The sequence below is a fragment of the Lonchura striata genome, chromosome 4A (assembly GCF_050655825.1).
Source record: "Lonchura striata isolate lonStrDom1 chromosome 4A, ASM5065582v1, whole genome shotgun sequence".
Lineage (NCBI taxonomy): Eukaryota > Metazoa > Chordata > Aves > Passeriformes > Estrildidae > Lonchura > Lonchura striata.
Genome location: NC_140742.1, coordinates 11434643 through 11462631, shown reverse-complemented (window position 1 = coordinate 11462631; position 27989 = coordinate 11434643). Strand labels below are relative to the sequence as shown.

General features: G+C 40.6%; 1 protein-coding gene across 2 annotated transcripts; it reads right to left on the bottom strand.

Annotated features, from left to right (window-relative positions):
- Position 1: 1 nt before the first annotated feature.
- Positions 2 to 23893, bottom strand: VSIG1 (V-set and immunoglobulin domain containing 1). 2 transcript variants are annotated; one of them, XM_085570887.1, is made up of 8 exons: positions 23729 to 23893; positions 21104 to 21264; positions 14598 to 14705; positions 8469 to 8667; positions 6742 to 6897; positions 5976 to 6095; positions 5123 to 5249; positions 3366 to 3696 (listed from the first exon to the last, which is right to left on the bottom strand). In XM_085570887.1, exons 1-8 carry the CDS (start codon positions 23763 to 23765, stop codon positions 3513 to 3515), a joined length of 1092 nt encoding a protein of 363 aa, XP_085427013.1. In that variant the 5' UTR covers positions 23766 to 23893; the 3' UTR covers positions 3366 to 3512. The 2 variants fall into 2 exon arrangements, with proteins under 2 accessions (XP_085427014.1, XP_085427013.1); XM_085570888.1 differs by lacking the exon at positions 14598 to 14705 and having other exon boundaries at positions 2 to 3696; positions 23729 to 23888.
- Positions 23894 to 27989: the final 4096 nt, after the last annotated feature.

Here is a 27989-nt window from a genome sequence, read left to right as displayed (position 1 = left end):
CTTTGGTATTATAAAACTTTATTAAACTTACATATAAGAAAACCAGTATTTTCTAAATAGCTTGTATGTTTGGGATGTGAACAATAAGATGAAACCCTGCCATCCGTTACACAGTATGGAAAAGCAACATATTTGATCTTTAGCCTCAAGGATGTGGTGAAATGCAAGCTGGTAGTTTCTACAGTTTGACTTGTAGGGATTAAGGTATTGCAATTTATTTTGGTAAGCAAGACAGAAACTTAGAACCAAACAAATACCTTCACCAAGCACTTTAAATGTATCTTGGAACACAAAATGCAGGTTAAATTTCACTGAGGGGCCTCATTAAGAACAGGAGGGATAACTTGCCTGTGCAGTAAACTCTGGCCATGCAGACCTTGATTGAAGGAGGAACCTGACTGAGTAAATGTTTCTTGTATATTGCACAGGCATGGCTGAAAATTGGATTGGAGAGCAGCTGAAGCTAAGAGTTCTGTGTTCATTCTTGATCTTTGTATGGCAAAAAAAACCTGCTCTGTAGCTTTGTAAATCTCCTTCCTTACGAGATGGTGGCTTGAATGTTGGCTTAATTTCTGGTGTCCATGTTAATGATCCCTAATCCCTATGGGAAGATAAATGGGCCATGCAGCACAGAGTGTTGGAACATCTAAAGCTAAGTCTGAAAAATGTTTATGCATCCTGCATAGCTCTGCATGGCTTTAGAGCTACACAGTGTGGATCAGTACCTTTGCGCTTTGCCAAGGGTATCAGTGGGAAGCTGGGAATGGTGCCCCATCCTTCTTAATAAATGATAGATAAACACCAAAATGAGAACAAACATCTGCCAGAAGGCTTACAGAAAGCACCACACTATGGTAAGAAACTCCAAATACATGTTATTTTCCTTATCTCCTTACTCTCAGCAGCCTGTTTTGCTTCTTATTTTGCCTTTTTACTACCATCTATGTCTCACTTGTGGTTAGAAGTATGAGAAGAATCATTAGTCAAGAATACGGTCAGTTGTTCCTTTCTTTTATATAAAAACTTAAACATGAGCAATTTCTACTTTTTGAACAAATATAAAACCCGTGGTGTTCTAGGAAGACTGTACTATCTATAGAAGTTAGTAACAACTTCACCAGCATATGCTCCTATCTTACTGTAGCAAGTTAGGTAAGGAATACCAGCAGATAAATGTGGGAAGTGAGATGAAGGAAAAATTAAAAGAAATATGACCACGTAATAGACTCCCCTCTTCAATCACAATAGTGCTGTTGCAGAGATGTGGAAGTTGGAAAGTCGTAGCAATAAGAACAAAGTGACAAGTTCACATACATGCAGGAAATGGCATTAGAAGAACTAATGCAGCTATAGCAGTTACATGAAAACATTAATCTTTTCCTATGAAGGGCAAGAGTAAAAGAATGCTTAGGAATGTCAGATAAATTATTTAAAATTATTGCTGCTGTCAGCCAAGCCTTTGGACCAATAATTGATTTGAATTATATTGTCAGGAAACACCTTCAAAAAGAAATAGTACCCAGAGAGCAGCAGGTAGTACTGAGTGTTCCCTTGCTATTTCTGAGTGTGCTTAATGTCATCATCCTGCAGGTCTACACAGATTGGCTGTCAATATCAGATATTTTCAGTAAGCTGCTTAACGTGGATGGCAGGATGTGAGTTAGGAATTTGGCCTGGCACAGTCAGTAAGAGCTGCCTGAGTTAAGGAGACTTCTGTGTGGATCCCAGTTTGAGATTTACCCTGGATATTTTGGGGAGAGGAGTCTGAGGATCCATTGCTATAACATGGCAGTATTGGTATTAGCAAGGGTGTGACCCTCACAGACTGGCACAGTTTTTGGCTAAAACAGTATTAGAAGAATACCATTAATGCTCTTTTACTTTGGAATGAAGCTAAACACTTTGATGGGACACACCTATCAAGGAAAAATATTTGGAAGTCAGAAAACTGAGGAAAGAGCAATGAATATAGTTATACTTGAAGATCCAAAATAAATAATAATCCTTAAATATTGCCATATATTTTTTCTTTGTTTTTTTTAAACTCACTATTTTGATAAACATACTTAGAGCTGTAGAAGCTGAAGCTGAAAAATTTTGCCCAGAAATCTTAAAGATAAATGTTGCATATAACTAATGTTTATAGTCTAGGAACAGTCACTAAAGGATTTATGAATATTAGATCCTATGAAAGACTTAAGTGCCATAAAACTTGAGATCCCTGAGCCAGATATGTTTTTCTGCAGTGCACGAGACTGAAACCAGTGTCTGCCTGTATCAGCAAGGGTGTGGGTCTGTATTTGCCTAAGCCCCATGGTCCTTGAGCTTTTCTGGAAGTATTATATTTGTCTTCATGAAAAACTGACTTTGTGTAACCTTAGAAATGAGGCCCAGGGAGAAGGGTTGTCTAGTGACCCAGGTGTGTATGGTTCAATTCCCTTTTCTTCTTCCAAGGGGTGCTCTCTGCTCTACTGCTGGCAGTCAGTTTGCTTTGCACCACTTACCTTCCCTCTTGATGCTTTCCTGTCTAGAAGATAGATTGTTACACTGGGATAAGAGACCAGAAGAAAAGTAGCATGAGTTTATTGCTTAGTGGGTAGGACAAGCCTGGAAAGAGATTTAAATCATCTCAAACAGAGGAAGGAATCAAAACTGATGTGCTGCATAGAAAGCAGTATCGCTGCTAAGTTTTGAAAGCAGCTATATCTGTGTGTCATGAGGAATGTGATGCTCTGCATACCTATTGGAACAAGCCTTGCAAAGGATTTAAATCTCCAGCTCCTGTTGTGTAAAAGAGTTATTTGTGTCTGAACTGGGTACGCAAATGCCAGTTCCATTAAACTGAAAACCAGAATTGCTGAAACAGACAACTCTGGAATGCTGGTGCCCTTGGGAGCTCTAAGCCAAGAAGGTCACGGTTAACAGAGTGTTTTCCATATCAGGGAGCAACAGGGTAAAATTTTCCAGGATTTTCTTTTTTAGCTTAGGTGGAATTCAGACACACAAGATTTCCTTGACTCAGGTCTTGACATCTGTTAAGATGTTAACAGATGTTTCAGCATTCTGATGGCATTAATGTAACTTCTTTTTACTTCTGACGTGCAAAATCAGTTCCTTGAAACGCTGCAATGTACTGGCCATGCTTAATCTTCTGGGTGCATAAAAAGCAGGTTGGCTAACACTGTTTCTGGACAAGGCTGCTGTGGTTCTGAACTAAGTGGACACAGCATTACTGGTAGTTGACTGGAAAGCTCTTATTTTGATAAATGCTTCAGCCCATTTCCTAATTAGTTTGGCAAAATAGGTTGATGTAGATTATCATCTCTTCTTATACTTACTTATACTCTTCTTAAATTTTTGTACAGTGTAACAGACCCTTTTTGATTCACACCAGTGGGTGACAATAAAAATGCCTTGAATGCAAGTTTTAGTCATGCTTCTATGTTAATTCAATGACAACAATTTTTGTATAAAGGGGTCCAAAGGTGACAAAGAAAACTCTATTATAAATTCTAAGCTATTTCTTCTTTTTCTGCTTCTTGTTTCTCATCATTTTCAGGTGTTGCAGGAGCTGCTGTTTCATCAACATTTGGGTATTCATTTGTTGCATTGCTCGATGGAACTGTGGTCACAGGAATGTTTTCTTCATTGGGTACCTGAACATAGTCTGCATTGGATTGTTTCTGAACCATTTCTCTGCAGAAAGACAGGATTAGGATTGTGATCTCACATGCTGAAATCCCATGTACACTAGAGTATTTCAAAATAATGGATCTTTGTATTTGCTATCTGAACAGTAACCCCCATGTTACGATAATTGTTTCAAGATTGTGTGAAAAGGTTACAACACCATGGTACTGAGACAGAAAGAGTGACAGCTAGAAAGACATATGCATTGCTGGTTTAAACAATTCCATTAGAGTAAAATGGATTTTAGTATGTTTAAATGTTATGCCAAGAAAGTGGAAAGGGAAACTGAGTGCTAGCAGCATCTGAGGAGTGATAGCAAAACTTGCTGCTTCATGTGAGCTTTCTGGGAAATTCCATGTAGATCTGAATTACATGAAAAATAGATTTCAGTCAGAAAAGAATTATGAAAAGACTAAAATCTGGAAAGGTAATATAAAATATATTTAGTATTTTAGAAAATATGGAAATATAGGAAAATATTGTGTTAATAATTAATTTACTATTAATAATAATTAATTCATTTTATCTTATCAAAACGATAATAAACCAACTCCCACTACTGAGACACTTTCACATGGTAAAAAATATCAGATGCTAGTGGATTAATTCAATGCAGTCAGATTTATTAGGATCCAAGTACAAAACTAGGTGTTAATGCTACATCAGTTGAAAGCAGAAATCAGGTGCATGAGTGACTGATCACTGGTCTGGGTTAGCAGAATTCCATATTAGGAAGTCTTAAACCTGTGCTACAGGGAAGTCACAGGGTTTTTTTCTGACCTCAGCTATATGCAGTTATTTAGCATTTTACATCAATGGGCTGAATACAGTCTGTATAGTGCATGAGTTTATCCCTATTCTGAAGATTTGGCAATTTAAGGGAAAAATGGGCAACCAAAGCACAGAGAAGAAACCATCTCCAGGGCAGGATCAAAATGGACATTCTGGGCTCCATTCTGTTTTCTAAACCTTGTGTTTCCTGCAATCTGAGATGCCTGGGAGTTTCCCAAGTGTGTGTCCTGTAATTTCAGATAGCACTGACATGAGTCCTCTGTGTTTAAATATCAGTACACTTCCTGAGGTGACCCTTAGTTGCTCTTTCTTTTTTTACTTCCTCCACCTGCTTTTAACAGACCCCATTAACTTTAAATCTAAAGAGCTGTTTTTATAACTTGCCACTTTAGTTTGTATTGTTCAAAAACATTTACTTCACTGTTTCAGATACTGCCAAGTGGTAGCTGCCTGTTAAAATAGGGAAGAGGGCAATGGCACCTTCTGTTAAAAGAGCAACAGGTAAAAAGTCCCCCAAAAGCAGATGTTAACTCTGGAAGTTTCCTCAAAACTTGTGTTATGCATTTTGCTTTAGTTCTGGATTAGCAGCAGTGCTTTACAGAAATACTTGTCTTAAAATGAAGTAAACAGAAATTCTTACTGCATCTCATTATTTGGTGACTTCCTATTTTTTGCCTTCTTGGTTAAGACCCAGATGATAATGCAGATTATAGCAGCTGCCAGAATTGCCCCAATCAGTGCTCCAGCAACAATACCACCATCTGAATCTGCAAAGGAAAGAAAAAGATTTCTTGACTTTTAAAGAAGTAGTAATATAGCTAAATCCCATGGAAATTTAGTGCAGGAGCCTTTAGCAGAGAGAAGGGATTGGATTCAAAGAACTCTTTGCAGGAGGGTGGCAAAGAAGCTCCAGGAAAGTGAGAGCTCTGTGCTTAGGTGGTCTTTGCTGCCTCTTTCTCTCCCTATCCCAACAAACTGCCTGTTTATGCCAGGCTAAGGGAATCATTGGGCTGTAATACTGACAAGAGGGAAAAGCCTTTGCTTTTCAATCATTGCAAACACATCCTGAAATCCAGGTTGCCTTTAGTTTTGTTTTTCAGCTAGTGGTCACATCTACAGTGCCCCAGTCCTTGTACTACCACGTTTCACTGATGGTTGTAATTTCTGGGGAGGGGAGACCTCAGTGAGATTGTTGGTTGGAAGAAACTGTTCAGAACTCTTTGTCCGTCTGTTCTCAGTAAAGACTCTGCAGTCAGAACCAGATCCAGCTCCTGCCCTTTGCAGGAAATCAAGGTGGGGATGTTAAATCAGTTTTCTAGGTCATTTAAAGTCTAGGCAGGCTTGCATGAAAACTCCAGAACTCTCAAAATCCTGTTCTGTTCTTACTTGAAAAAAAAAAACCAAATCTAAGCTTTAAAATTGTTAAAGAATTTTCCTGCAAGCTGTGTATGTCCTCCATCGAAGATGTGATGGCATTAATGTATTTTACTTACATTTTGCTGTTAGGTCAAGCTCACAGGTGCTGTTCCCCAGGAGGTTGCTGGCTATGCACCGATAGTAGCCAGTTTCAAAGGTGGTGAGGTTGCCAATGTAAAGGATGCCAGAGTTTGGATCTGTGACAAGTGAGGAGCAGGTACACATTATTTGTATTCTGTAGAGGCAAACAGTTCTCTGTAGTGGCTAACACAGAGCTATTCAGATATTAGAAGAAGAGTTCACCAATTATTGATTTATTTGTGTGGGTTTTTTATATTCTTTAAAATAAAATATTTACCTTCCTTGAAAATTGCTCCAGTAAATTCTCTAGGTGTGTATTAGAAACCCCTACTCTGCCAACCAGTCTGGTTGATGTTTTACCCACAGTGATACTATGGTTGTCTGTGTGATTCCACAAATGAAAATGTAACAGGTCCAGAAAATTTCTGGGAGGGAAGGATGTGCTATTACTTGAATGACAAATTGATTCAACTTAAATTCACTCAAAATTTCAAGGGAAGAGAGGTGTAAAGACATAAATATTTCTCTCATTTTAACAATTTAAAGACATCGACAGGACTTCAACTTTTTTTTTTTTTAATATATATTAACATCCTGTGGTTTTGACAGCTGTCAGTTGTTCTGAATAAGTAAAAATATGATTCTGTGACATTGACTATTGAAAGAGGAGGATTGATTTTAATTAGCCTATGTGATACACAGCATTTGAAATGCTGGAATTTCAGATCCTGAGCATGGAATGTTAGTCCTGTAGTTACATACCAAGTTGTTCTGTCACAGGCTTGAGGGTGTTCCCATCGACTTTGTACCAGCGGTAGGTGGGGCGAGGCAATCCCTCTTCACAGTTGCATAGGAGGTAGATCAGATGGCCTTTTTCAGGGGTTCCTTCTACTTTGCAGAAAGGTTTTGATGGTTTGACTGTAAAATAAGAACAGGCACAATCAGGAGTGCACACCTGGGCTGCAAACATCCACCTCAAGTTCTGGTACTGTGCTGCTCTGAGCAAAGACCTGAGTCCCATCTACAGGTTTCTATCTAAGAGCAGAGTCTCATTTATGGAACTGATCAAAGCCTCTCCAGTAAAAAACTGAGTAATAGTAAATATATGCACATGGCCTAGGATACAGTTTTATTATCTTCCATTTGCATATTAATTGTTAGGGAGGTGTTGAGACTACAACTATGAATTATTATTGTAATGGGCCACTCCCTATTCACCATACACCGTTCTGCCACATAGCAGCATCATTTTCTTTAGAGACATGGCAGGAGCTTTTCCACAGAGAGGGAGAGGATCAAGGCCCAATTCTTTCAGTATATTAACAGTTGTGAAGGAAATAAATCAAAACAGCTATAGTTCTGTTAAAAAAAGTATCTGTTTTTTATATAATGTCCTCATTTTGCAGAAAAGGGAAGATTCTGTCTTCACTTACACCACTGTTTTTCATTTCCTACCTCCAGATATGCTTTTGTGATTCTTTAGAGCCCTGTCAAGGGAAACCACCAGCAATGAACATAGCCTAAACCAACAACTTTTCCTGGTTTTCATGTAAAAAGTGAAATCTTTTACTCAACTGCTCCAAGATTTACTATTTATTTTGTGAATTTTAGATGATAATTATCAGTAGTACTTTGGTTTTTCAGGAAATCAGTTTACATATATCTTTTTCTTATCCCTAGAAGATAGGCAGGTGATGTTGGAATCACATTCCCATATGTCTGTGATTTGTCACTCTGATCAGGTATGAATTCTCATGATAAAAGGAATTATTATTATACAGAGTTAGTATAATCTTATTAAGAAATAAAATATCTCATTCCACTGCTTTTCATCCTTTCTGTTTTGTCTGTTCATGGCTGAACTATTGCTTTCTTCTACACAAAACAAACTTTGTACTACTTTCATCCAACAATACTAAGTTTCTAGAGGTTTTGGGAATTGATGCGAGTCAGAACTCTTGGGCTGTGCTGCTGCCTCTCCCTAGATTTATGCAAGTCACCATGATCAACATTAGGTAAAATTAGGGAAATTTTGGACTGTGCTGGGCTGCATGTAATAGTTTCAGTGAAAAGTTGTCGCTCCCAGCTAAAATGGTGTTTTATTTTAACCAAAACTAGTATCGCTTTTTTTTTCCAGTTTGAAAAATGGAGTGAGGTTGGGTAATTCCAGCCACCCTCATACCTGCTTACATAAGGGAAGGTTTTGAGAGCACAAAGTGACTCTGAAGGGCAGTGGTGGGAGAGATTTGATGCAGCTCAGGCAGAGGCAGCTGTGGCGTGGAAGCAGGTCCGCTGTGCTGGAAGCTAGAGGGCAGCCAGGCTCTGCCTGCCTCCAGAGCCCTTGCAAGCACCGCAGCAGTGACTGACTCAGGGAGCTTCCTCTGCAGCCTGGTATTCCCTCTGGCCCTACACATGTTGAGCTGTGAATTCAGCGTTTCATAATATGGGATGAAAAAGACAATACAGCACTAGAGAGGGGAGGCACTTACCCAGCACATTGACAATCACAGATTTTTGACTCTGTCCAGCATCACCCTGGGGGCTGAAAACCTCACAAGTGTAGGAACCAGTGTCTGAGGGCTGCATGTTGGAGATTGTTATTGATGCATTCCCTGGACTTGTTGAAGCTGTTACCCTGTTCTTAAATGCTCCATAGGAGTAAGACTGGCCTCCTGAATAATAATAGATCTGTGATAAAGAAACAATTGTTAGTTTAATAACAAAAGATCTTCTCGCTGCTTTGTTTGGTACTCAGAATATCTGATTAAAACCAAGCAATGTCACTCCCTTTCTTGCCTCCTCTCCCAAGAAAGCAGAAATGAAAACATAGTACATTTGAATACCTACTTCTAAAGGTTCTTAAAAGACAAGATTTTCAGAAATTGTATTTTTAATTGTGTAATTGGCAGTAGCTAAGTCTTTGTGGATACCCTAAGCTCAGACTGATGCAATTGCAAAAACAAAAGCGAGACCACTGACCATCATGACAATTTTGTGAAAAAATGCTAAGTCGTGCACAGTGAATAATGATATTAAGTGAAGCACTGATCATTTGGGATAGCATTAATAAGCGGCTCAGTAGAAGATTGTGACAAGGATGGACCCGTCATTGGAAGAAGTGGGTGGCTGCAGAGCTTTCCAAATACAGAATCTGGCAAACAGAGGACTGAAACAAATTCACAAGACAAAGGTCTAAGCAAACAAGGCACCTGATCTGTTGGCAGTAAATTTGAAAGCCATGAGGATGCAGTACAACAACAGAGCAGAGTCATCACACATGCAATTAGAGCAGCCATGCTGTTGTTTGTGTCATCAGTTTTGGAGGCAGTGTCATGGACTGTCTTGGTTTTTTGAATTTGTATCAGGGAGGAAGTGAAAAATACCTGCTGGCCTCGCTGCTTGGGGGATTCCTATTTGGGATCAAGAAGTTCTCCTTTTACTAAATAGTAAAAAAATGATTTGCCAAATGATAGGCATAGTAAGGATGAAAGTTTTTAAGGAATGCAGCATTTCCTCCCAAATAAAAATTGCTGATTTATCATTGACTGATTTCATTGACTTCAGTAGTATCAATTGCTCTTAGCAGCATTGTGGAATAGAAGTGGCCTCATAAGCCCAAAATTGTTGTCTGCTGCTGGAAAGGAGAGGTAGAATTGTATTCACTGCAGAGCCTGGATGGCAGTCTGAGCCTTGAGCCCTGAGTCTGTTTAGGAGCTGCAGATTCTCATCTGCTCTGGGTAATATAGCAGTTCTCAAGGAATGCCTGCCCTCTGTCCACTCTAACTCTGCTCTGAAACCAAAATCTGAAAGAACAAAGATGTAGAAAACTATGATTCTTGAATTGTTTTTCTGAGGTGCTAATGACAGTGTTGTAGGAAAGTGACAGCATTTGGGTAGGCAATATGTTCCCCCAGCGTCTGCATACACACATTAGGCAAAGTGAGCAGTTCAGCACACTAGTCATTTCTCTAAACTGGTGAAAGGTGTCCATATAGAATTACAGGTTGTGACCCATGTAGATCTAACATTGTTCCTACTGGCAGTATTCCAGAATCATCAGCAAAGTTGAAGTAACAGCGTGTTTTTTAATGGAAATATTGGGAAAATGCTTGTAGGAAAGTTTCACAGACTCCTCTTCCCAGGCCATTCTCACTTGACTAGTATCAAAATTTCCTTTTGGTCAAAGTTCCCTGACTTTTAGGGATACAGCAGATCCCCAGGTGAGAAGTACAACTTGCTTTACTTTGCAGATCAACTGATTGCATTTTGAATTAAGAATATTAATTCTTAATTCTATTTATCCTCTCTGATATGGTGTTGACTGAAGTCTTTAAGGAATGTTATCTAAAAGCCTTTATTAGCTTAAAGCAAGGTACACTCCAAAACTGTCAGAACACAACTGGCTTATGCAAAGATATGGCTTTGAAATGAAGGTCAGAATCCAGCTTGCACAGCACCAGCAGCTCCAGGACTGCAGCTTGGCCCTATCTCAGGAGCAATTTTGCATACTCCTCAGCCAGACTTTATCTTTCCCTGCCCCAGGATTACAAACACCAGGTACAATTGATGCAGGGCTCTGAACACCAAAGCATTCCCAAGGTGTGGAACACTGCTGGTACAGTGGGGAAGCATAAGAGGTACCAGAGTCAGCTTGATGACAGACCTGGTTAGAAAGTCAGCTGAAGCTGGATACTCCTTCCAGTTTCCATTGTGTGCATACACTACCATCGGTTTTAAAAGTGATTTTATGCTTTGCAAATGTCTAGAGCTGGAACTCTATTGCCAAACCAGAGTCTGGATGGACACACTGTATTCCCTGAGGAAAGAAAGTGTTCAAAATAGGGAGTTTGGTTTAAAAAAATCACTCATCAAAAAAGTTGTCTACCTATAATTACAAAAACACACTGGCCACATTAGTCTCATTCTACATTTATCTGAGTGTGAGCAATAGCAGACTAATATTTGTCACTGTTTCTTGCAAGAGTTTGAAGTTACAAGAACAGTGATTTCTGACTTCAGCCTCTTCTGAGGTTGATGTCCCTGGATAGCTCTCAGTAGTGATGGCCTGGATTTCCATCTCCTCTCCATCAACTACACTGTTGGAGCAGGGCAGTGAAAGGGGTTCCATGAGCTCCTTACACTGAAGTTCTACAATGATTTAAATGAAGTCAAGTGTGTCTTGCTGCAGCAAGAGAAAAGTGGCAGGCTCATCATACCTTATTAAAGGCTTGGTTGTCGGAAAAAGGGGCTAAATTCTACTCAGTCTATGTGAGAGTAATTTGGGATTATGTGAGTAAAGAGTAGCAGAAGGGCTCCACTGAATGCTCATTTAGATACAGCCCATCTTCCTGGGAATAAGACTGGCACTGCACATTGTAAATGTAGTCAGGACATGCCAGCAAACACTTTAGAGGAGCAAGTGCTCCTTGGTGTGTTTGATCTGGAGTCAGGGTGGATTACGTGCTCCAGTCCTCATACAATACACTGAAAAATGAATCCTATGTTCTCTCTTTCTGAGTCAGTGAATGTAGAGAAAATATTTTGTATACATTATTAAATCTGAGGCAGGTGCCAACACAGCAGAGACTATTTCTTCTCTTCATAGAATCAGAGTCTTACTGGGTCATTTTTTGCCAGCCATGAATATAAAGGCAGTGAAACATTTACAGGCAATGTATTCAGTTCCTCTGCAGGCTCCTGCCTGCTCTCTGTTCTCTCCTGTTCCATGCTTATCTCCCTGGCTCTGGAGTTCATTGCCTGAAGGAAGGTGGTAAACACCAAAAAGGCTGACTAATGTTCTGATTAATTGCTGAGTGTATATCTTGTCCCAGAGGTATGATTGGATTGTGTACACAGGAAATTTCATTTAAGAGGAATATGTTTCAGTTAATTGGTTGTGAATTCATAGTCCATTTTAAACAATACATTCAAAATGGATATTTTAACCCCTGGTTCAAAGTGGGTTTATGCTGTCCTTGAAAAGCTGGTTTCTGGCTTTCAGAAAACTGATGCTTTGCAAAAGTGTTTGTTTCAATTCAAAAGTAAAAATATTGTTTCCTATTGAAGATATGGAAAACTTTTTGATTTTGGGCTACTGCCAGCTAATGTTTTCTCCTACGACACACATCATTGACTTTTCTTTGCATATTACCTAAAATGTGTGTATGGGAAAACTGTATATGTAGTCAATGGTAGACTTTTTCTGGAAACCTTTTTAATCTGGTGTGATAAATATATTTAAAGTGCACCATCTTGAATGCAAAAAAATACAAAAGAAATCTGCTGTGCTCCCCTTCAGACAAAACCTTTTCATGTCCTCAAGCAAATCATGAGCAGCTCTAGTGAAGTTGATGATTTACCAGAGCAGAAACAAGATTGAGGGTGCATTAATGACTGTTACTCCTCCTTACCAGCTAGTTTGTTCAGGCAAGTCATTATATAATGGTGCCTTTTCACATTTCATGGAAGCAGCTCCCTGGGTGACTAATCAAACAACTGAGAGAAAAAGGAGTGGAGATTATCACTCCTAAAACTGTTTTCCCTAATAACTTCATAATCTGAGTCACTAGTTTCTGCTAAACAGCAAAGTTGCCCAAAGACATCTCTGACCTTAGAAAGGGCTGCAGTTTAGCTGGTTGTGGGCCAGGCAGTGCCTAGAGCTGCTGTCTCCAGCCATCCTTCCAGGCCTGAGGCTGTGCTGTGCTTACCCTTCATGTCCACAGGCAGTGTCTCCTGTGATGGTGGAGAATGAACTTGCCTGCAGAGGAAGCAGTCAGCAGAGCTGAGGCTGAGCTGAGGACTTCAAAGGCTGCCAGATGTTCAGCAATGTGAGGAACCCACCTTGAGGTTTTTGTTGTACAACTTCTGTAGAAAGATCTTCCTTAGGGTGTGAAGGGTATGTGTGAATAAGCAGGGAGGAAATGAGAAGAATCATGCCTCCCTCTGCTTCTCTTCTTCTTTTGACAGGACAAATATATACTAGAATTTGCGTAAATATGTGTCTTTCAGATGGCTTTGGATGGACTCCTTCATAATTTCCACGTCAACACTCCTCCCATCCGCATCTCCTGGAGTCACTGCACCACAATGCTGTACATGCCCAGTACTTGTGGATATCAAAGTTATGAGATGCACTTGAAGAGGCATCACAAAGTGTCCTGCTTCATCTCCACAGAATCTCGACGTCCTGACTGGAGGACAGTTTCAGGACATGACCTCTTTTCCAATACCTGTCTTTCCTCCCCCAGCCTCTTCTCCCTTTCCCCCACCAGCACATGTAAAGCTCCAGGATCCTGTTGGATGACGTTTTTCTGATGGATTCAGTGTGTGACTCACAGTCTTTGCCTGGAGAGCTGGAAAGCTCCAGCATCCTGAGGGCCCTGTCACTGGTTGTCATTTTCTGTTTGACATTTCTCAAGCTACTAGAAAATGGAGGATATTAATGACTTTACTGGTTTGAGATTGTGATCTCTTTTTGAATTCTGAGGACACACAGAATTTGTAAAATAACAAGGGGAAAAAATGTTCATCACTTCCTTAAGCATCTTACCATTTAATGAGAGAACAAATGCCACACAATCAGAGTGTTAATGAAGGCCCAAAGCTCAGATTCTGAACTAAGAAAGCAAATGTTCACACATGTGTTGGTTTCTTTGTCACATGACTGAGTCTGGGCCCAAATCCCTTATTTCATCCACAGCTTCTTTTCACACATTTTTGTCAAAACTCTGATCTGCCAGAAGGTAGCAGGAATATTATAGGGATATCCCTTACTGGGCTTTTTGCACTGGGAATTGAAGATATGAACAATGACAAGAAGTGTCTTGTCACAATAGTGCATTGGTAGAAGAAGAAAGGGAGGGAGTCAGAAGCCTTTAGAGGATTAATCATTCAGCAGCTTTAACTGATGCAAATATACTGAAGGAGCAGTTCTTTCATGTTCTCACAGTATCATTCCTGTGGCTGAACTATTAGTGAACAATTCCCATCAAGAACAAATGTGTTTTCCTAGTGCATTTGGTGTAACTGCTCTTCAGCAGTTATTATTAGATGTCAGTTTACATTGGCTGTACCCTGTACCTCCTGGTGAGTTAGGAACCCTGCTGCAGTCAGAGAGTTTGGGGTGGATTATGGCTGGAACGCTGAGCTGACAGCTGAGAGGAAGCTGGTTCAGCTCAGTGTCCTCAGTATCCATCACATCTCATAATAGTTTTATATTCTAGAAAGGAGATCCAGGATGATTTTTTTTTTTCTATGTAAATATGTAGCCCCAAGTTTGGGCTGTCCAGTCTTGCTCACATTCAGCCCAGAGGCTCCTTGTGGGTGCACACACCCTTCAGATACCCTTTGGGTAGAATATTCCTGAAGGTGCAAGTTCAGCCACCTAGAATTTCCCAACACAACAGCTACATCCCAAAATAATTTGACATAGAAAAATGCAATAAAAAATAGGGTGAGTTAAAAATTCTGGATAATGCATCAGATTTAACTTATTTCAGTCATGTGCTGGTTTTGAGATTTCAATACAGAATATGAAAACAGGTTTCACAGTAGCATAAATGTAGTAGAAGCTATTTAGCTCTGTTTCCCCCTTAAGATTATGGGGGTTGTTTTCTTACCTTGTATCTCCAGCTACATCTTCCCCGTGCATCTGTCACATACACCGTCTTTTGACAAAGACTGACTGACTTTTCATCCATACTCAGAATACCATGGCACGGGTAATGCTGTATTTGAGCAAAAATGTGCTGATCTGAGAGTTAAATGAGACTTTCAATGTTCCCCCAAAATTAAAGAGCCATTTCTCCACACAGCTCCCCACCTACCATCCATGCTGATCACGAGGGCAGAGTGCCTCATGTTCAGTGTTTTGTGCAGAAAGTATCTCAGGCCTTGTCAACCAGAGGATGAAACAAGCTTATTCCTAAGTGCTACCTAAAATTAGGCAAACTAAGATTAAAATCTAATGTCTGCTCCAAACACCCCAGTTGCAACCTGATTATTTTCTTCTTGTCTGCACTTCCCTTTGTGATAACCACAGGCAGTCCCCCATAGTCCCACTGACATCCAGAGTCACTCCAACAGCAGTGGCATGACAACAGCAGCTCCATTCCTCTGCTTCCCATGAAGCTGATCCTTACAGTGCCTGCTCTGTCATCTAAATTACTAGATTTTAGGACATAACATATAAAAAACAGAGGCCATAGGTAGCCCTTTACTTTACACTGCCACTTACAGTACAGGTTTTGCAGTGTTTTGAGATCCATAAGCTGAGGTGCAGTCCTGGCTGGAATGAAATCAATCATCTAAGTGCTAGATAAAACTCAGTTTTAAAAAAACAGCTCTAGGCAAAAAGAAATGCTTATGGATGAGAGAGGCCCTTTTCAAGAAGGTTTCCTGTACTGCCTCAGGAGGTGCTTCACACAGGCTCATCTTTCTCATGGGCTGGAATGGGCTGCTCTGCTCCCAGGCTGGTGTCCCCTGCAGCACTGACAGCCTCTGCAGCACAGGATCTCGGGTGTCTTATGGCTGAAAGTGTGTGAAGGTGTTCCCTGAACTGCTCAGACTACATGGAGGGGAATTTGTTCTTTCAGAAGCTAATATGGAATCTCCACACATACAGGGCTGGCTGGCCTCTGGCTCTCACCTGGGGTTGTGGTAGCAGATTTCTCTCTCAGGATTTTTCATAGAGGTGCACAGAGAGACAGAAAGAGAAAACAATTTCTATTTCTGCTCTTTGTTTTTCTCATGTGGATTGTGTTTGGAGAATTGTTTACCTGGAGTGAGTGCTTGATTGGATTCTGGTGAGGATTGTTTGAGCCTGTGGCCAATCCAACCCACCTGGGTCTGAACTCTCAAGAGGGTCATGAGTTGTGTTAGAGTTAGAACAAGTAGGTTTGTAGTTTTTGGTATCTTCCTTTACATAGTATATGAATGTATTTTAGCATAATTATAATAAAGAAATAATTCAGCCTTCTGAATTGAGTCAGATATCCTCATCTCTTCCCATCGGGTTTGCTTGCATTTACAACATGGGGTAGCCCAGTGGCCATGGCTGTGCCTTGCTTTGTGTTGGGACTACTGACAATCTGAATTTGGGGTGTCAGGGTGGAAGGAGTTGACACAGCTGTGCTCAGGTCACTCTGCTTGCCTCTTTCTCTCCTTGTCCCCTGACCAATGTGCCACGAGCTTGCTTTTTTTGGAGAAGATTTTCATAAGAAGTCTATCAATAATTCTGTTTTGCCTAAAAGTAACAGGCCTCCATGACCTTTACTCATATAATGAATTCAAAATTTCAATCAAGAATGCTGCCCTGGGCACATCTTGGTTAGCCAGGTAGTGTCCCTGATCATTTCATTGACTTTATCTGTGGGTGGCCTGGACTGGAGGCTCCAGGTGTGGCTCAGGTTAGGTTCAGGAGTTGTATTCAGCTTTGCAAGGCTGCAGCCTAGCCTTGTGAAGAGTCAACAGAGGCTTCAGCTCTCAAACATTTACTTAGGTGCTTTGCACTGGGGCCAGCTGAGTGACTCAGAGCACGAAATGAAGCACAGATGTAGGTCTTAGCAGGAGCTGAGACTTCACCTGATGAACCAGGCCAGGCTGTGGTGTACCCTGGGTGAGCAGAGTAGTGTTAGCCTCAGTTTGTCGAGATGTAAAATAGACATCACTCAGTCGTGGAAAGTTCTCAAGATCCTTGCCTGGGAGTTTTTATTTAAAACTAAAATTCAGCATTAAAGGGCACATTGCTAAGGGCTAAATGGCAAAAATAAAAAGTTAAAAATATGTATGACATCCTATTTTCCATTATTTTATACTTATATTATTAAGTTCAAGTGAGGGAAATTACTTCTACTAGAGAAACTTCTCAGGAAAAGAGCAGAGTTAGGCTCAATTAGAAAAAAAAGTTTATATTCACCCACTAAAAGCTGTGCTGTCTTCAAAAGAGTGCTGTGAACACCTGGCTCTGTTTGCTTGCTCCCTTTTCACTGTGAGCAGCCTGGCTGTGGTGTCTCCTCCTTGCCCAGGGTGTAAGTGCCATGGTCGGGGCTGTGGCAGCCCCAGGGAGGGTGGCCAAGGCAGGACAGGGCAGGAAAACACCACAACAAGCAGAAAAAATGAAAACCAACCTCACAAGACTGTGCTGGGAGGCAGATCTGCATCAGTAGCAGGCTGCAAAGTAATGAAAGAACAGCCTGCCTTTGGGGCAAGGTAAAATCTGCTGCTGAATACTCACAATACATTAAATTTACACTGGAACTAGTCCTGATCCTGGCCTTACTGATTTCACTCCAGCCAGGACTGTACCTGAACTTATGGATCTCAAAACACTGCAAAATCTGTACTGTAAGTAGCAGTGTAAAGTAAAGGGTTACCCTGGCCTCTGCTTTTTATATATTATGTCCTAAAATCTAGTAATTTAACCTTCCCATTCCTTAATGCTTAAAGCCAAAAGCTTCTTAATGGTATAAATTTGTCTTAATTATATATAATATTTATAAATGTATATAATGTTTATAGCTTGTTCTGTTACTTGTTGCCATTGTGGAGAGAAAGGGCCATGTTATCAATTGTTTAAATAAACAATATTTATTAAAATCAATATTTTTTTCCACACATATTTGTTATAGAGAATATCTCCTCTGCTTAATCTTATTATTTTGAGTATAGTGCCCATGTGAATAACATGGTCATTGAGACATCTAGCATTCAGTAAGATGTCAGTATTATTTTAAAATTTATTAAGTTGTCAGGATGACTTTAAAATTTAGTAGATAGAAGAATATATATTTTATGTAATTTTTTACAAAACTTCTAAGTCTCCTGTCTTCAAAATATTTGGCCGAATTTTCTAATATTTAAATATGGAATTTGAAAATGCTATCCAATTAGTTGCTGAAAAAATGGCAAATTTTTAGTAGAGCCAGAATTTTCAACAAAATTTTCAGGGCAAATATATGCTATTTGTAAGGAAGTGTTTGGTAATTTGTTATGGATCTGTTAGAAGAATCTAAGTATCTCATAAAATTAAATAATTTTATTCCAGTTAAAATTCAAGCTATTGTTCTGGTATTCAGTAAGATATGGTGCCAGTCTTTCCAATATAGTTGGGTTTGTCATCTTACCAGCATATTAAATATATTTTTGAATTCATATTAGTATTGTTTTACCTAAACAATGAATGCCAAAGCTGGCAACCTCCTCCGTTTTCATGCATTTGTTCCCTACTTGGAACAAAATGTGAAACTTAATTCAGCAATGTGCCAAGCCACCAGGGCAGAGCCAGGTTTGTAGAGAGATTATCTTTTTGTTTAAACTTGTGGGAGAAAAACATGTGGGCTTTCAGGCTCCCAATCCTTTCTGAAATGCAGAAGAGTCATCAGCAATAGAAATACCAGCCTCATTCAGAGGGAGGGTGAAAATCCAACTTTATGTTCAGCTGTGTTGTGTGATTTCTTAAATCATATTTTCCACAAGCAATCACAAGCCTTTCTTCCCAGTGTTTGCATTAACACCATTGATTTTATTGTGAATAGGTTCAAAACAGTAAGGAATTCCCAGGTGGTGGTAAAAGGGTACAGGGTCAAGTAATACAAGACTGAATTAAAACATTGCTGGAAGCATTTTAAAAAGAGCAGTGCCCCAGTCCTGCACCCTCCAGGGACAGCAGCAGGTTCCAGGGAGCAAAGGGAACCCTCTGAGCCCCCCAGCCCAGGAGAACTGGAGCTGCAGGGAGAGGAGATCCTGCCTTGGTGTTCAAGGAGAAGGGGATTAGCACTAACCATGGCCTTTCCAGACTGAACTGACTTTATGTAATGAAAATGCAAATCACCCATCACAAATGCAGCCATTGCAAATGTGTGAATTTGCTGTGAAATTACTTTCAGAAGGGGGAATCCAGCTGCAATTTTCCCCAGCAGTGTTTCTCACGGACTTCATAGACACAGCTTTCCCTGTGCTTGTGCTGAGAGCTGCAGAAGCCAGGAGGGAGCACTGGAGGGATTGAGCCATTACGTTTCCCTGACATCTGGTAGTTTGGCATGGGTTAGGTCTTGTTGAGTGTATTCTGAACTACCCACAGTATTTTATGATTGTAATTTTCAGGGGATATTTTTCTTATAATTAGCCACAGTTTACAAATGGTTTTCCCCTCCTGTATCTCTTGAAACTGTGTGATTCTCCCTCTAAAATAGTTATAACTGCAATCTAGTTATTTCTCTTGATTGTGACCAGAAAAATGTATGGCATTTAATGTGTTACAATATGGAAAATCTGATGCAAGTAGAACAGAAAGACTCAAACCAAACATAGAGAAGATGAGCTTCATCCTGTTAGTGCTGTACTTCCCATCTGAACAAGCAATTATAATTTAAGATGTAACATACTGGATCAAAATTATAATATATTGTACTAGATACAACTTAGGAAACCTGTAGCTACCACCCTTTCAGGAATAATTCTTCATTTAATAAATGAGTTTTAACTTGAGGAAAGCAAACAATGAGTAACAACTAGTCAACTACATGATCAGGCGAGGTGTGCCTACATCAGTCTGGCATTCAGCTGGAGTCAGAATTTGGGATGGGCCCAGAGTTTGTACTTGGCATTGGTACAGGCTTTATCTGTGGCTGTGATATACTGCAGGTGAGTTAGCAGTTCTGTCTTAGGTTAAATTGCCATTTCTTACATTTTGGCCACTGCTGTTCAATGCCAAATAATTTACAACCTGCACATGCTGCAAATTACAGGTTAATTCTGCTGTAATTTATAAACCAAATGGAAGGTGCACCTGTATCAGCAATGGCAAGCCTCCTACTGAAATATTATTAGGAAATAATAATGAACAGGACAAAAATATCCTGATTGTGGACTGTGACACTCCTCCAAGTCAAATCTCTACATCAACTCTCAGCTGGAACACCAGGCAGGAGGGTTGAACTTCCAGACAAAAAATGTTGGCAAAAGGATAAAAACAACGGGAAATTATTGTCCCACAAGCACAAGCCTGACACCAGGACACAGAAAAGGAATCTCAGTCATCTTTAAGGATTCAGCAACACTTCTAATTAGGATTTCTTTTTATAAAGGAATGTGTTACTGACAGCTCACCACCTGCCAGGACCAAGCTGATGGGAGCTATGTGTTATGCTGGGAATGAAATTCATGGATTCATGTCCCCACCAAAACATGAAACTAAGAGTTCTTGAAGTTTGGGCAGTAATGTGAGTACATATAGATAGATATACACCCCATCTCTGACCCCTTGCAGGCAGACCAGGCTGCTCTGCAAGGTCTTTACAGCCACATGAGAGGCTCAGGCTTAGACCAAGTCTGGTATTGGTGTCCTTCCCAATCCCATCCATGCTGACACTCCAGTCTACAACACAGTCTCATTTCCCCCAGAGTAGGAGATTGTTTGGCTCTGAAGCCTTTTGGGGTCTTGGGAAGGGCAGGGACCATTTGTTCTTGACCTGTAATTGTTCTGTTTCCACGGTGACAGCCATAGGATGCCGGGAAATATCAATGCAAGTTTGCTGTGGCAAATTTCCTGCTATGACAACTTTCTGCAGAGTGCTGCCAACACTTGCTGCTCACTTTGTGCTCAGAGTCCACTGATAGGCACAGCACCTTTTACTGAGCTGCCAAAAGGCAACTGCAGTGCCTGAGTCAAGGAGCTCTCATTTGACCCTTAAATGGGGAACAACACATTGTCATAAGCAAGGGCGTCTCACCAGGAAAGCAGCTTTCACAATGGCAGGAAATATCTGCCAGACAAGAGAAAAGGGAGCTGGTCCAGGAGCTGCAGCCCTTGTGTGATTTTTAGACACCTGGTCTTTGCTTCACACTTCCTGTGTGACAGAGCAAGTTGTTTGAGCACATGAATCACTTTTGTACTTTCTCATCAGTTTGTGAACACATTCAGGCATGTCAGTGGGAATTAGGAGCCTAGATAATTTGTTCATCTGCCCCTAAATGTCACCACACCCCAGTCCTTAATCTCTAGGGTAGGAACCCCAACATTTCCTGGTCTGTAGTAAGGATAACCCCATGAAACATAACAAGACTCTTTGAGGACTTAAAGATATCTCAAATACAATTTCAAAGTAATAATAAATAAATGTCTTACGGTATGCAGCTGGCTCTCTTTGGCACTGTAAAAACTCCACTGAATAAAGAAATTTTCCAGGGGCCCATTACTGGTGTATGTGCAGAGGAGGGTTGCATTTGCACCTGTGGTGACATTCACTGTCTTCTCAGGGACGGTCACCACGACCCCGCTGGTGTGGCCTGTGGGCAGCAAATGTGGAGAGGAGAGGAGAGATCAGCTGGGGCTGGCCCTGGGAGCCCTGCAGGAATTAACTCACTGGGTTATTGAAGAAACTGTAGGACGTGTCTGGCTGTTCTCCTTTTCAGTACAGATTCCCTTTGGCTTTGTGTGGAAATTTCAGAGATAACAAGCTGGAACTGGGTAAAAGCTAGCAAGCAAATAAATCCCCCAGAATACTGGTGCCCTTACAACAAATAATATTCTTAAAAAGCAGAGTTCCTAAACCCATACTTGTTCTTATTGGCTGATACTCATCTTCTCACTAAGAGTCTGTGGTAAAACTCAACCTTTCTTCTGCACTCACAGTGCTCTCCTGTGCTTGCACTCTCAGTCACAGCTATGTCTACTCCTCTCTTACATCTTTCTTGTCCTTTTTGGTTTTGTGTTTTGTTTTTTTTGTTGTGTTTTTTTTTTTTGTTTGTTTGTTTGGTTTTTTTGCAGTTATTTTGCTAGAATTCTGATCTCCTTCACTGTAGAGCATCATCACCTACAGTATTCTCACTTCACACACCCTTATGTTCTGACTGGGACTCGATGGCACTGTTGGATCCCTCAGGCTGGCCCAGCAGCTTTTCTCTGCTTCTTTGCTAATTACTTTGTTTTGTTTAGGTTTCTAAGTTTTTACCTCCAGAAGTTGGAGACTGACCTAAATGTGTCAAACCTGCCTTGGGGAAAGAGGGGATCCCAGGAATTGCTGCCTGTTCTGCTTGTCTTGTGAGTTCACAGCAGCTTAGTCCTTACTGAGATCTGATAGAAAAGCTGTGCCATATTCTTTTAGGTATCTCAGTTCACTGTTCTCAGCTTTAAGAATTAGTGTTGGCCAGAGGATGATTATTTCCTGGCACAGTTGATGTGTATTTATTTTCTGCTCTTTGCAGGATTAAAGGTACTCTCTTTCAACACAATGTTATTCTGCTGAAAACATCCATTTTCCAGTCATCTGCTCTGCATATTTACTTTATCATTCTCTGGTTTTAGAGTCAGGAGTGCCACAGAGTTTGACTGTTAAAAGCCTTTCCAGAAGAAATTAATTTTAGCAAAAAATACTCCACAAAGCATTCTATTTTCCATAAAACTATATTTTGAAGAAATACATTTAATTGAAATAATCCTTACTCAAGTAAAAAGGCTGTTTAAACCAATGCTAATTGCAACATGGATCTTTTGACTGAGAGCAGAGTGAACTGGCCCTACAGAGCCTGTTTCCTCACCATGAATGTTAATGGCAGTTTCACTTTTCATTTATGGCTTCCAACCCCTAATCCCCTTTCCTACATACAGGCCTTTTGGTTTAAATTTTTGAAAGTGCACAAATAAGAAATAACACAGTGAAAACAGCTTATGTGAACAGGACCATAACTTGTTAAAAATGGCTGATCCACTTCTTTACTCATCAATATCATAGTGAGGCTGTTTCCTTCCCACAGAGAAAGTCATTGCAGTGAATGAGGAATCTGCCAATCTCACTGAAGTCCTTTGCAGTTTTTAACACTCATTAAATAAATCCAAGTTTGCTGATCTTTTCTGAGCCACAACAGAAACCCCCAGTCAGTAGTGCCCTCCAACATGGGCACATTGCTAGTCTTAAATCCAGAACTTTCGAATTAGATGATATAGCTTTGAAAAGTATATATGGTACCACTTCTGAACTACTTTTCATATCTAAGGTAAAAATCTGTTGAGGATATATGTGTGTGAGAGTTAGAACACTGAAGCTCCAGGAGAAGTTACTTAAAATATTTCTATAGCACCCAAATCAGATCATTCCATCTGGAAAAGATGTGGAAACAAGCTTTCATTTTCTGTAGTGGATACAGGGGCTGTTTATCTCCATGAAGCATTAAAATGATTGCTTCCGTATACATTAAAAGTAAAGCTTAGCACAATGAAATGCCCTTGAAATATGAATAATACATAGTTTTTACTATACCGTAAAATTCCTGGATTCACAAAATATTATGTCCTCAATTAAAATATTCTTTGCATGCTTAAAGTTAAGCATATATTTTGGTGGTAAGCAAAATTTTTTGGAGGTTGAGGGACTGAGGCATCATTTTCCAGCCCTATTATCAAGGGGAGACAAAGGCAAATATGGAAAAACCTGACCTTGAAACACTTGAAAGACCTGAACACTCCATACTTCTGTGCATGGCAGGAAGAGGTTCTTTGCCTCTTCCTGACATCAGAGCAAAGCATTAACCTACCAAAGCCAAAATTCTGTTTTTGAGCAAAAAGCTCAAAACCAGGCTGGGGTCAGTTTGTGGATTTCCAGAGGATGGTCTGGCAGTATAGCCATAATTTTTATCCCATCCTGAAATAGTTAATCTCAAAAGTTCTCCTGGTTTGCTAGTCAGGTTCACCTGCTCTCTTACTTCCACAGGCTCCTTTCTTCCAGTGCTATTTTGATCAGTTTTTTATTCTTACCTGCAAGGATGGCTAGAATTGGAAATATCCTCAGCATTGTTGCACACACCTCCTTGATGCTGGGAGAGAAAAGAGACCAGATGCCGCTTCTGGCTTCGACTGAAACTGAGCTGGTTTATTTTTTGAAGTCGGTTTTTTGTTTTCCTTATCAGCTGTGTATCAACACGTCAGTGAGCTGTTTCATTCTCCTTTATCTCGTGTGTGCCTTTCTCCAGCTAGTGGTGTGACTGTTCACTTCAAACCTTTCTGTGGGGTCTGAGCAACCAAGGGTTTTGTTAATAATAAACCTTTGAATCAGAGAAGCCCAAATTCTCCCACTTTTGCCAGGCCCTGCAGTATTTGCCTATCTAAGTACTTCCACTGAGTACAAGAAAAGTATTTGTGGAGCTATTTAGCAGTCAACCTGATTACTAGTGTTGGGGTCAGGCCTAATATGAATAATCTTTATTTCCTGTTAATTCTGTAATTTCCTTTTAGAAATGGGCATGTGTAGATAATGCATTGTCAGTATATTTTCAATTCAAAACATGTATCTTATACATTTTGTTCAGCTTCCTGCAGGAGCCAGATTTGTTTTTTGTGCTCCATGTTGTTTGACTGAGGCTGATTCAGAGCCCTGAGCTGCAATGGGAGTGGCTGGCTCTGGTACACAGCCAGGGGAATGAGTGCCTGAAGACAGAGCAGAGGGCAGCATTGCCTTGTTGTACATGCGTTCCTGCACCTGGGACACAGGTAACATGGCCAGGGAATTTTTCTGTGCTTGTTGAAAACATGGGACTAATTCATGCCTGATGATCCCATGGGAAGCCCTTTTGGAAGGTGGGGTTCAGTATCTGGCCATGGGAGGCTGGAGGAGAAAGGTATGGCCAGGCTCTCCCTCATCTCTCATGTGATATGGTAGCAGATTCTCCAGCAAAGAAGTCGGGTTGCTGGTTGCATCAGTTACTACTGGGATCAGGTTTATTTTATTCTGCCAGATATTTCTGGGCATGGCAGATGCCTGAATAATCTCTGGGCAGATGGCAGGGTTTGGTGATATTTTTATATGAGCTATCTCCAAAAGTTTTGGAGATGTCTTCGCCTTGGTTCTGACTGTCAGCACTTCACTCAGCATTCCCACAGAGTGGGCAGTGCCTGTCTCTAAAATATAGAAAGGGCAAGTCTTGGAACTGTTAAATGTCTTGTCCAAGAATCACAGGGGACCCAGAGTCCGAAAAGGAATATATACATTGAAAGACTGAAATTAAAATTCAGATTTCTTCCAAAAGTTGAAAATAATTTAGATTCACCTTCACTGAGGAAGAGTGGAAGGATCACAAGCACTCATGGGAAGTTCTCACTGGCTTTCCCCAAAGCCTAAAATGGGAGCTGCTGCTGATTTCTAGTAATTTAACCATAGATGACTGCAAATGATCTGAACATGAGACAACCTACAGACATTTCAGTGATTGCCTGTGGCAGCTCCATAATACCCAGGAGTCTGACTGGTGGCTCACAGAGCCCTGATCCTTTGCATAAGACAGCAATTTTCAAGAAGATGCAAAAAACCACTGCCACTCTGCTGAGTAAGTCAGCACCTGCATGATCCTGTGTTTCTACCACATTATCTGTGTGTCCTCTAATTCCCTCTCATCTATTAACACCAAAGTCCTTTCCCTAGCATTTAAAGCTCCCTCAGCTAATATGTATTTTTGCTTTGTTACATTCACTTTTTGCCAATTAAAAAAAATGACAGAACTACATTCCTGGAGGGTGAAATGCTCAGTTTGACCAGAGAACAGGAGCCAAGAACACAAATTCTGCATCAACATGTTGCCCTTTAATCTTGAGATGATGGGCTGAGATTACCAGTTACAGAGTGGGTATAGCTCATAGCAAAAGATTACAGCCATTACCCTGTTTTTCAGAGGATTCTGAACAGCAGGAGTGTTTATGTTTGACTATTCCCCACCTGGGGCTCATTCCACCCAAACCAGAGGTTCCCCAGCACTATTCCTGCAGGGCCTCCAGGGTCACTCTCCTGGGAAGGTAATAGATGGCACCTGTCAGCTGCTGGCTTTGCTTCTAGCCTATTGCTCCTGGAGAACAGCACTGCCTGTTCAGGGGAGCTGAACACAGAAAACAAAATCTGCTTTGGTTGGTGTTTTAAATTACAATGGGAAAAAGAACCTCTTACAGTGCTCAGCTAAGAGGAGAGAACAGTCCAGAGTACAGCAGTCACTTTGGGTGGAGAAAAGACTCCTATCTTGAGATAAAATGGAAGGGGCCACTACCAGGAGCTGTGTGTTAAGACTTTGTGAGTCAAGCCTGTGTACACTGAAATGTATTCAGAAATGTTCCCTTCCAAGCAGCTCCCATGTATTCACTCTCTAAACAGAAGTGTCAGTCATTAAAAAATGAAGCTCAGAGGCAAACCCCAAGCAAGGCAGCATTATCCAAACAAAGCACTGCCAGGATATTTAGGAGTTGCTTCTGTTGGCCTGAAATCTAATTAAAAAACTTCCTGTTGAATTCCATGTTTTGCTTGACAAAGCTCAGCAATGTTCCAACTGCTGTCTTCTGAAATAAGCTAAATCTGTAATTGTGTGACGACACTAAACCCAGTCTAACCCAGTGATTTATAAAGCTCTCTAGTTCAATATCACAGCTGATGGCTGAGGATGAAGAGAAGTGTGAAATTAAAAATTCCAACAAGTGCAGTGAAAGAGTTGCTTTAAGCCTCTAAATCCATCATTAGGTTGATTTTCAAATGCACAGTACAGTTTGCTTGCTTATTGCACAGCCTTGTTTATGGTTTAAAAAATATTTATAAGCTTTTGTGGAGTGTTTGCAGCCTAAAAGCTAATTAATGAACTCACTGTTATTTTTCATTTGTAGAAAGTGAAAGTCTGTAAGGTAACAAAAATATACACCCTTCTGAGGAGAGCACATGGCTTGTCACTTCAAAGTAACTTGGTCAGAAATATACCTAACCCTCTGTATTCAGTCCCCAGAATGAGCACAGTTTATTATCAAAAAGCACAATTCCGTTTCCTTGTAAAGGGTATAGAATGGTCTTTATTTTTATATTGTCCCTTTTCTCATTTCAGAAAGAAGATCTATTTTCCTTTTAGCCATTCAAAAGCCAGAGCTTCCTAAAGCAAAATCCTTGTTCAAAAAACTTTCCTCTTTCTAGTGGGAAAAAAAGGAAAATCAAGCACTGAAGTGAGATGAAGCACCCACCCACTGCTCGTGTCCTGCCTTGGAGGATGCTCCCAGTGCCTCTGCCTGCCTGTGCACTGCTCTGGCCTCCACGGGCAGGGAGGGTGGGGAGGAGATCCAGCCTCTCCAACAGACACAGGCCACGGAGGAAGTTTTCTTATCCTGTATTGCTTTGGGAAACTGAAGCCTGCTGCAGTCAAAATGATTTGTTTGTGTGCAACACCTTGCAATAGAACGATGACATTTGTACCCGCAGCAGTGTGTAGTCACTGAGTTCCATGTGAAATTAAGGTCACTGTAAGCATCTGGACACATTTGTGGATCTGGCTCAGGCTTTTTGTGTTGACAGGATCACTCCTCTGATCTTCCCTACCTTCTGACCCGAGGAAAAAATGAAAAGCAGAGAAACAGCTGCTCATGATGCTGCCCCAGACCTCCTGGGGATGCTGGTGGAGCATCCACATACTCTGGGGTTAGGCTGCCTTGGACTGTGCGGGGCCAGGATGATGGGAGTGCTGGAGGGAGTTTTGTTGCAGAGGCAGGGCATGGTTCTGCAGCTCTTGTGGTGTTATTATACAAAATAAATTTAAACACCTGGTGTGCAAGGCAGCTGAGCTCCACGAGTGCCCTGATGGATGCAGGATGAAGAATGACTTTCTAATATAAAGTGCCACCATCAGAGAATCCATTTCTGCTCTGTGGCCAAGTGTCAAAGCCAAAGCAAGCTCTCCCCTGTGTGATAAATCACAGTAAAATTATTCTGCCTTTGTACCATCGCTGTTCCCTTGGATTTTCATTGACTGTATAATCTTTTCCCTGCATATCATTAACACTCCTTATATCTTTTTTCTTTTGACCTTTCTTTTTGTCACATAGTTTCACAATTACAGCTAATCAAATAAGAACAAACAAAAACAAAACAACAAGCAAACAAAGGCAACAACAAAAAAGGAAAATAAGGAAAATTCACACAGAGGATCTGGGGATTAAACTGTCTATCAACCTTATCAGGGAGAAAGGTCTTTTTTCTAATCATTATTTGCATTTTCCTAGATTAACA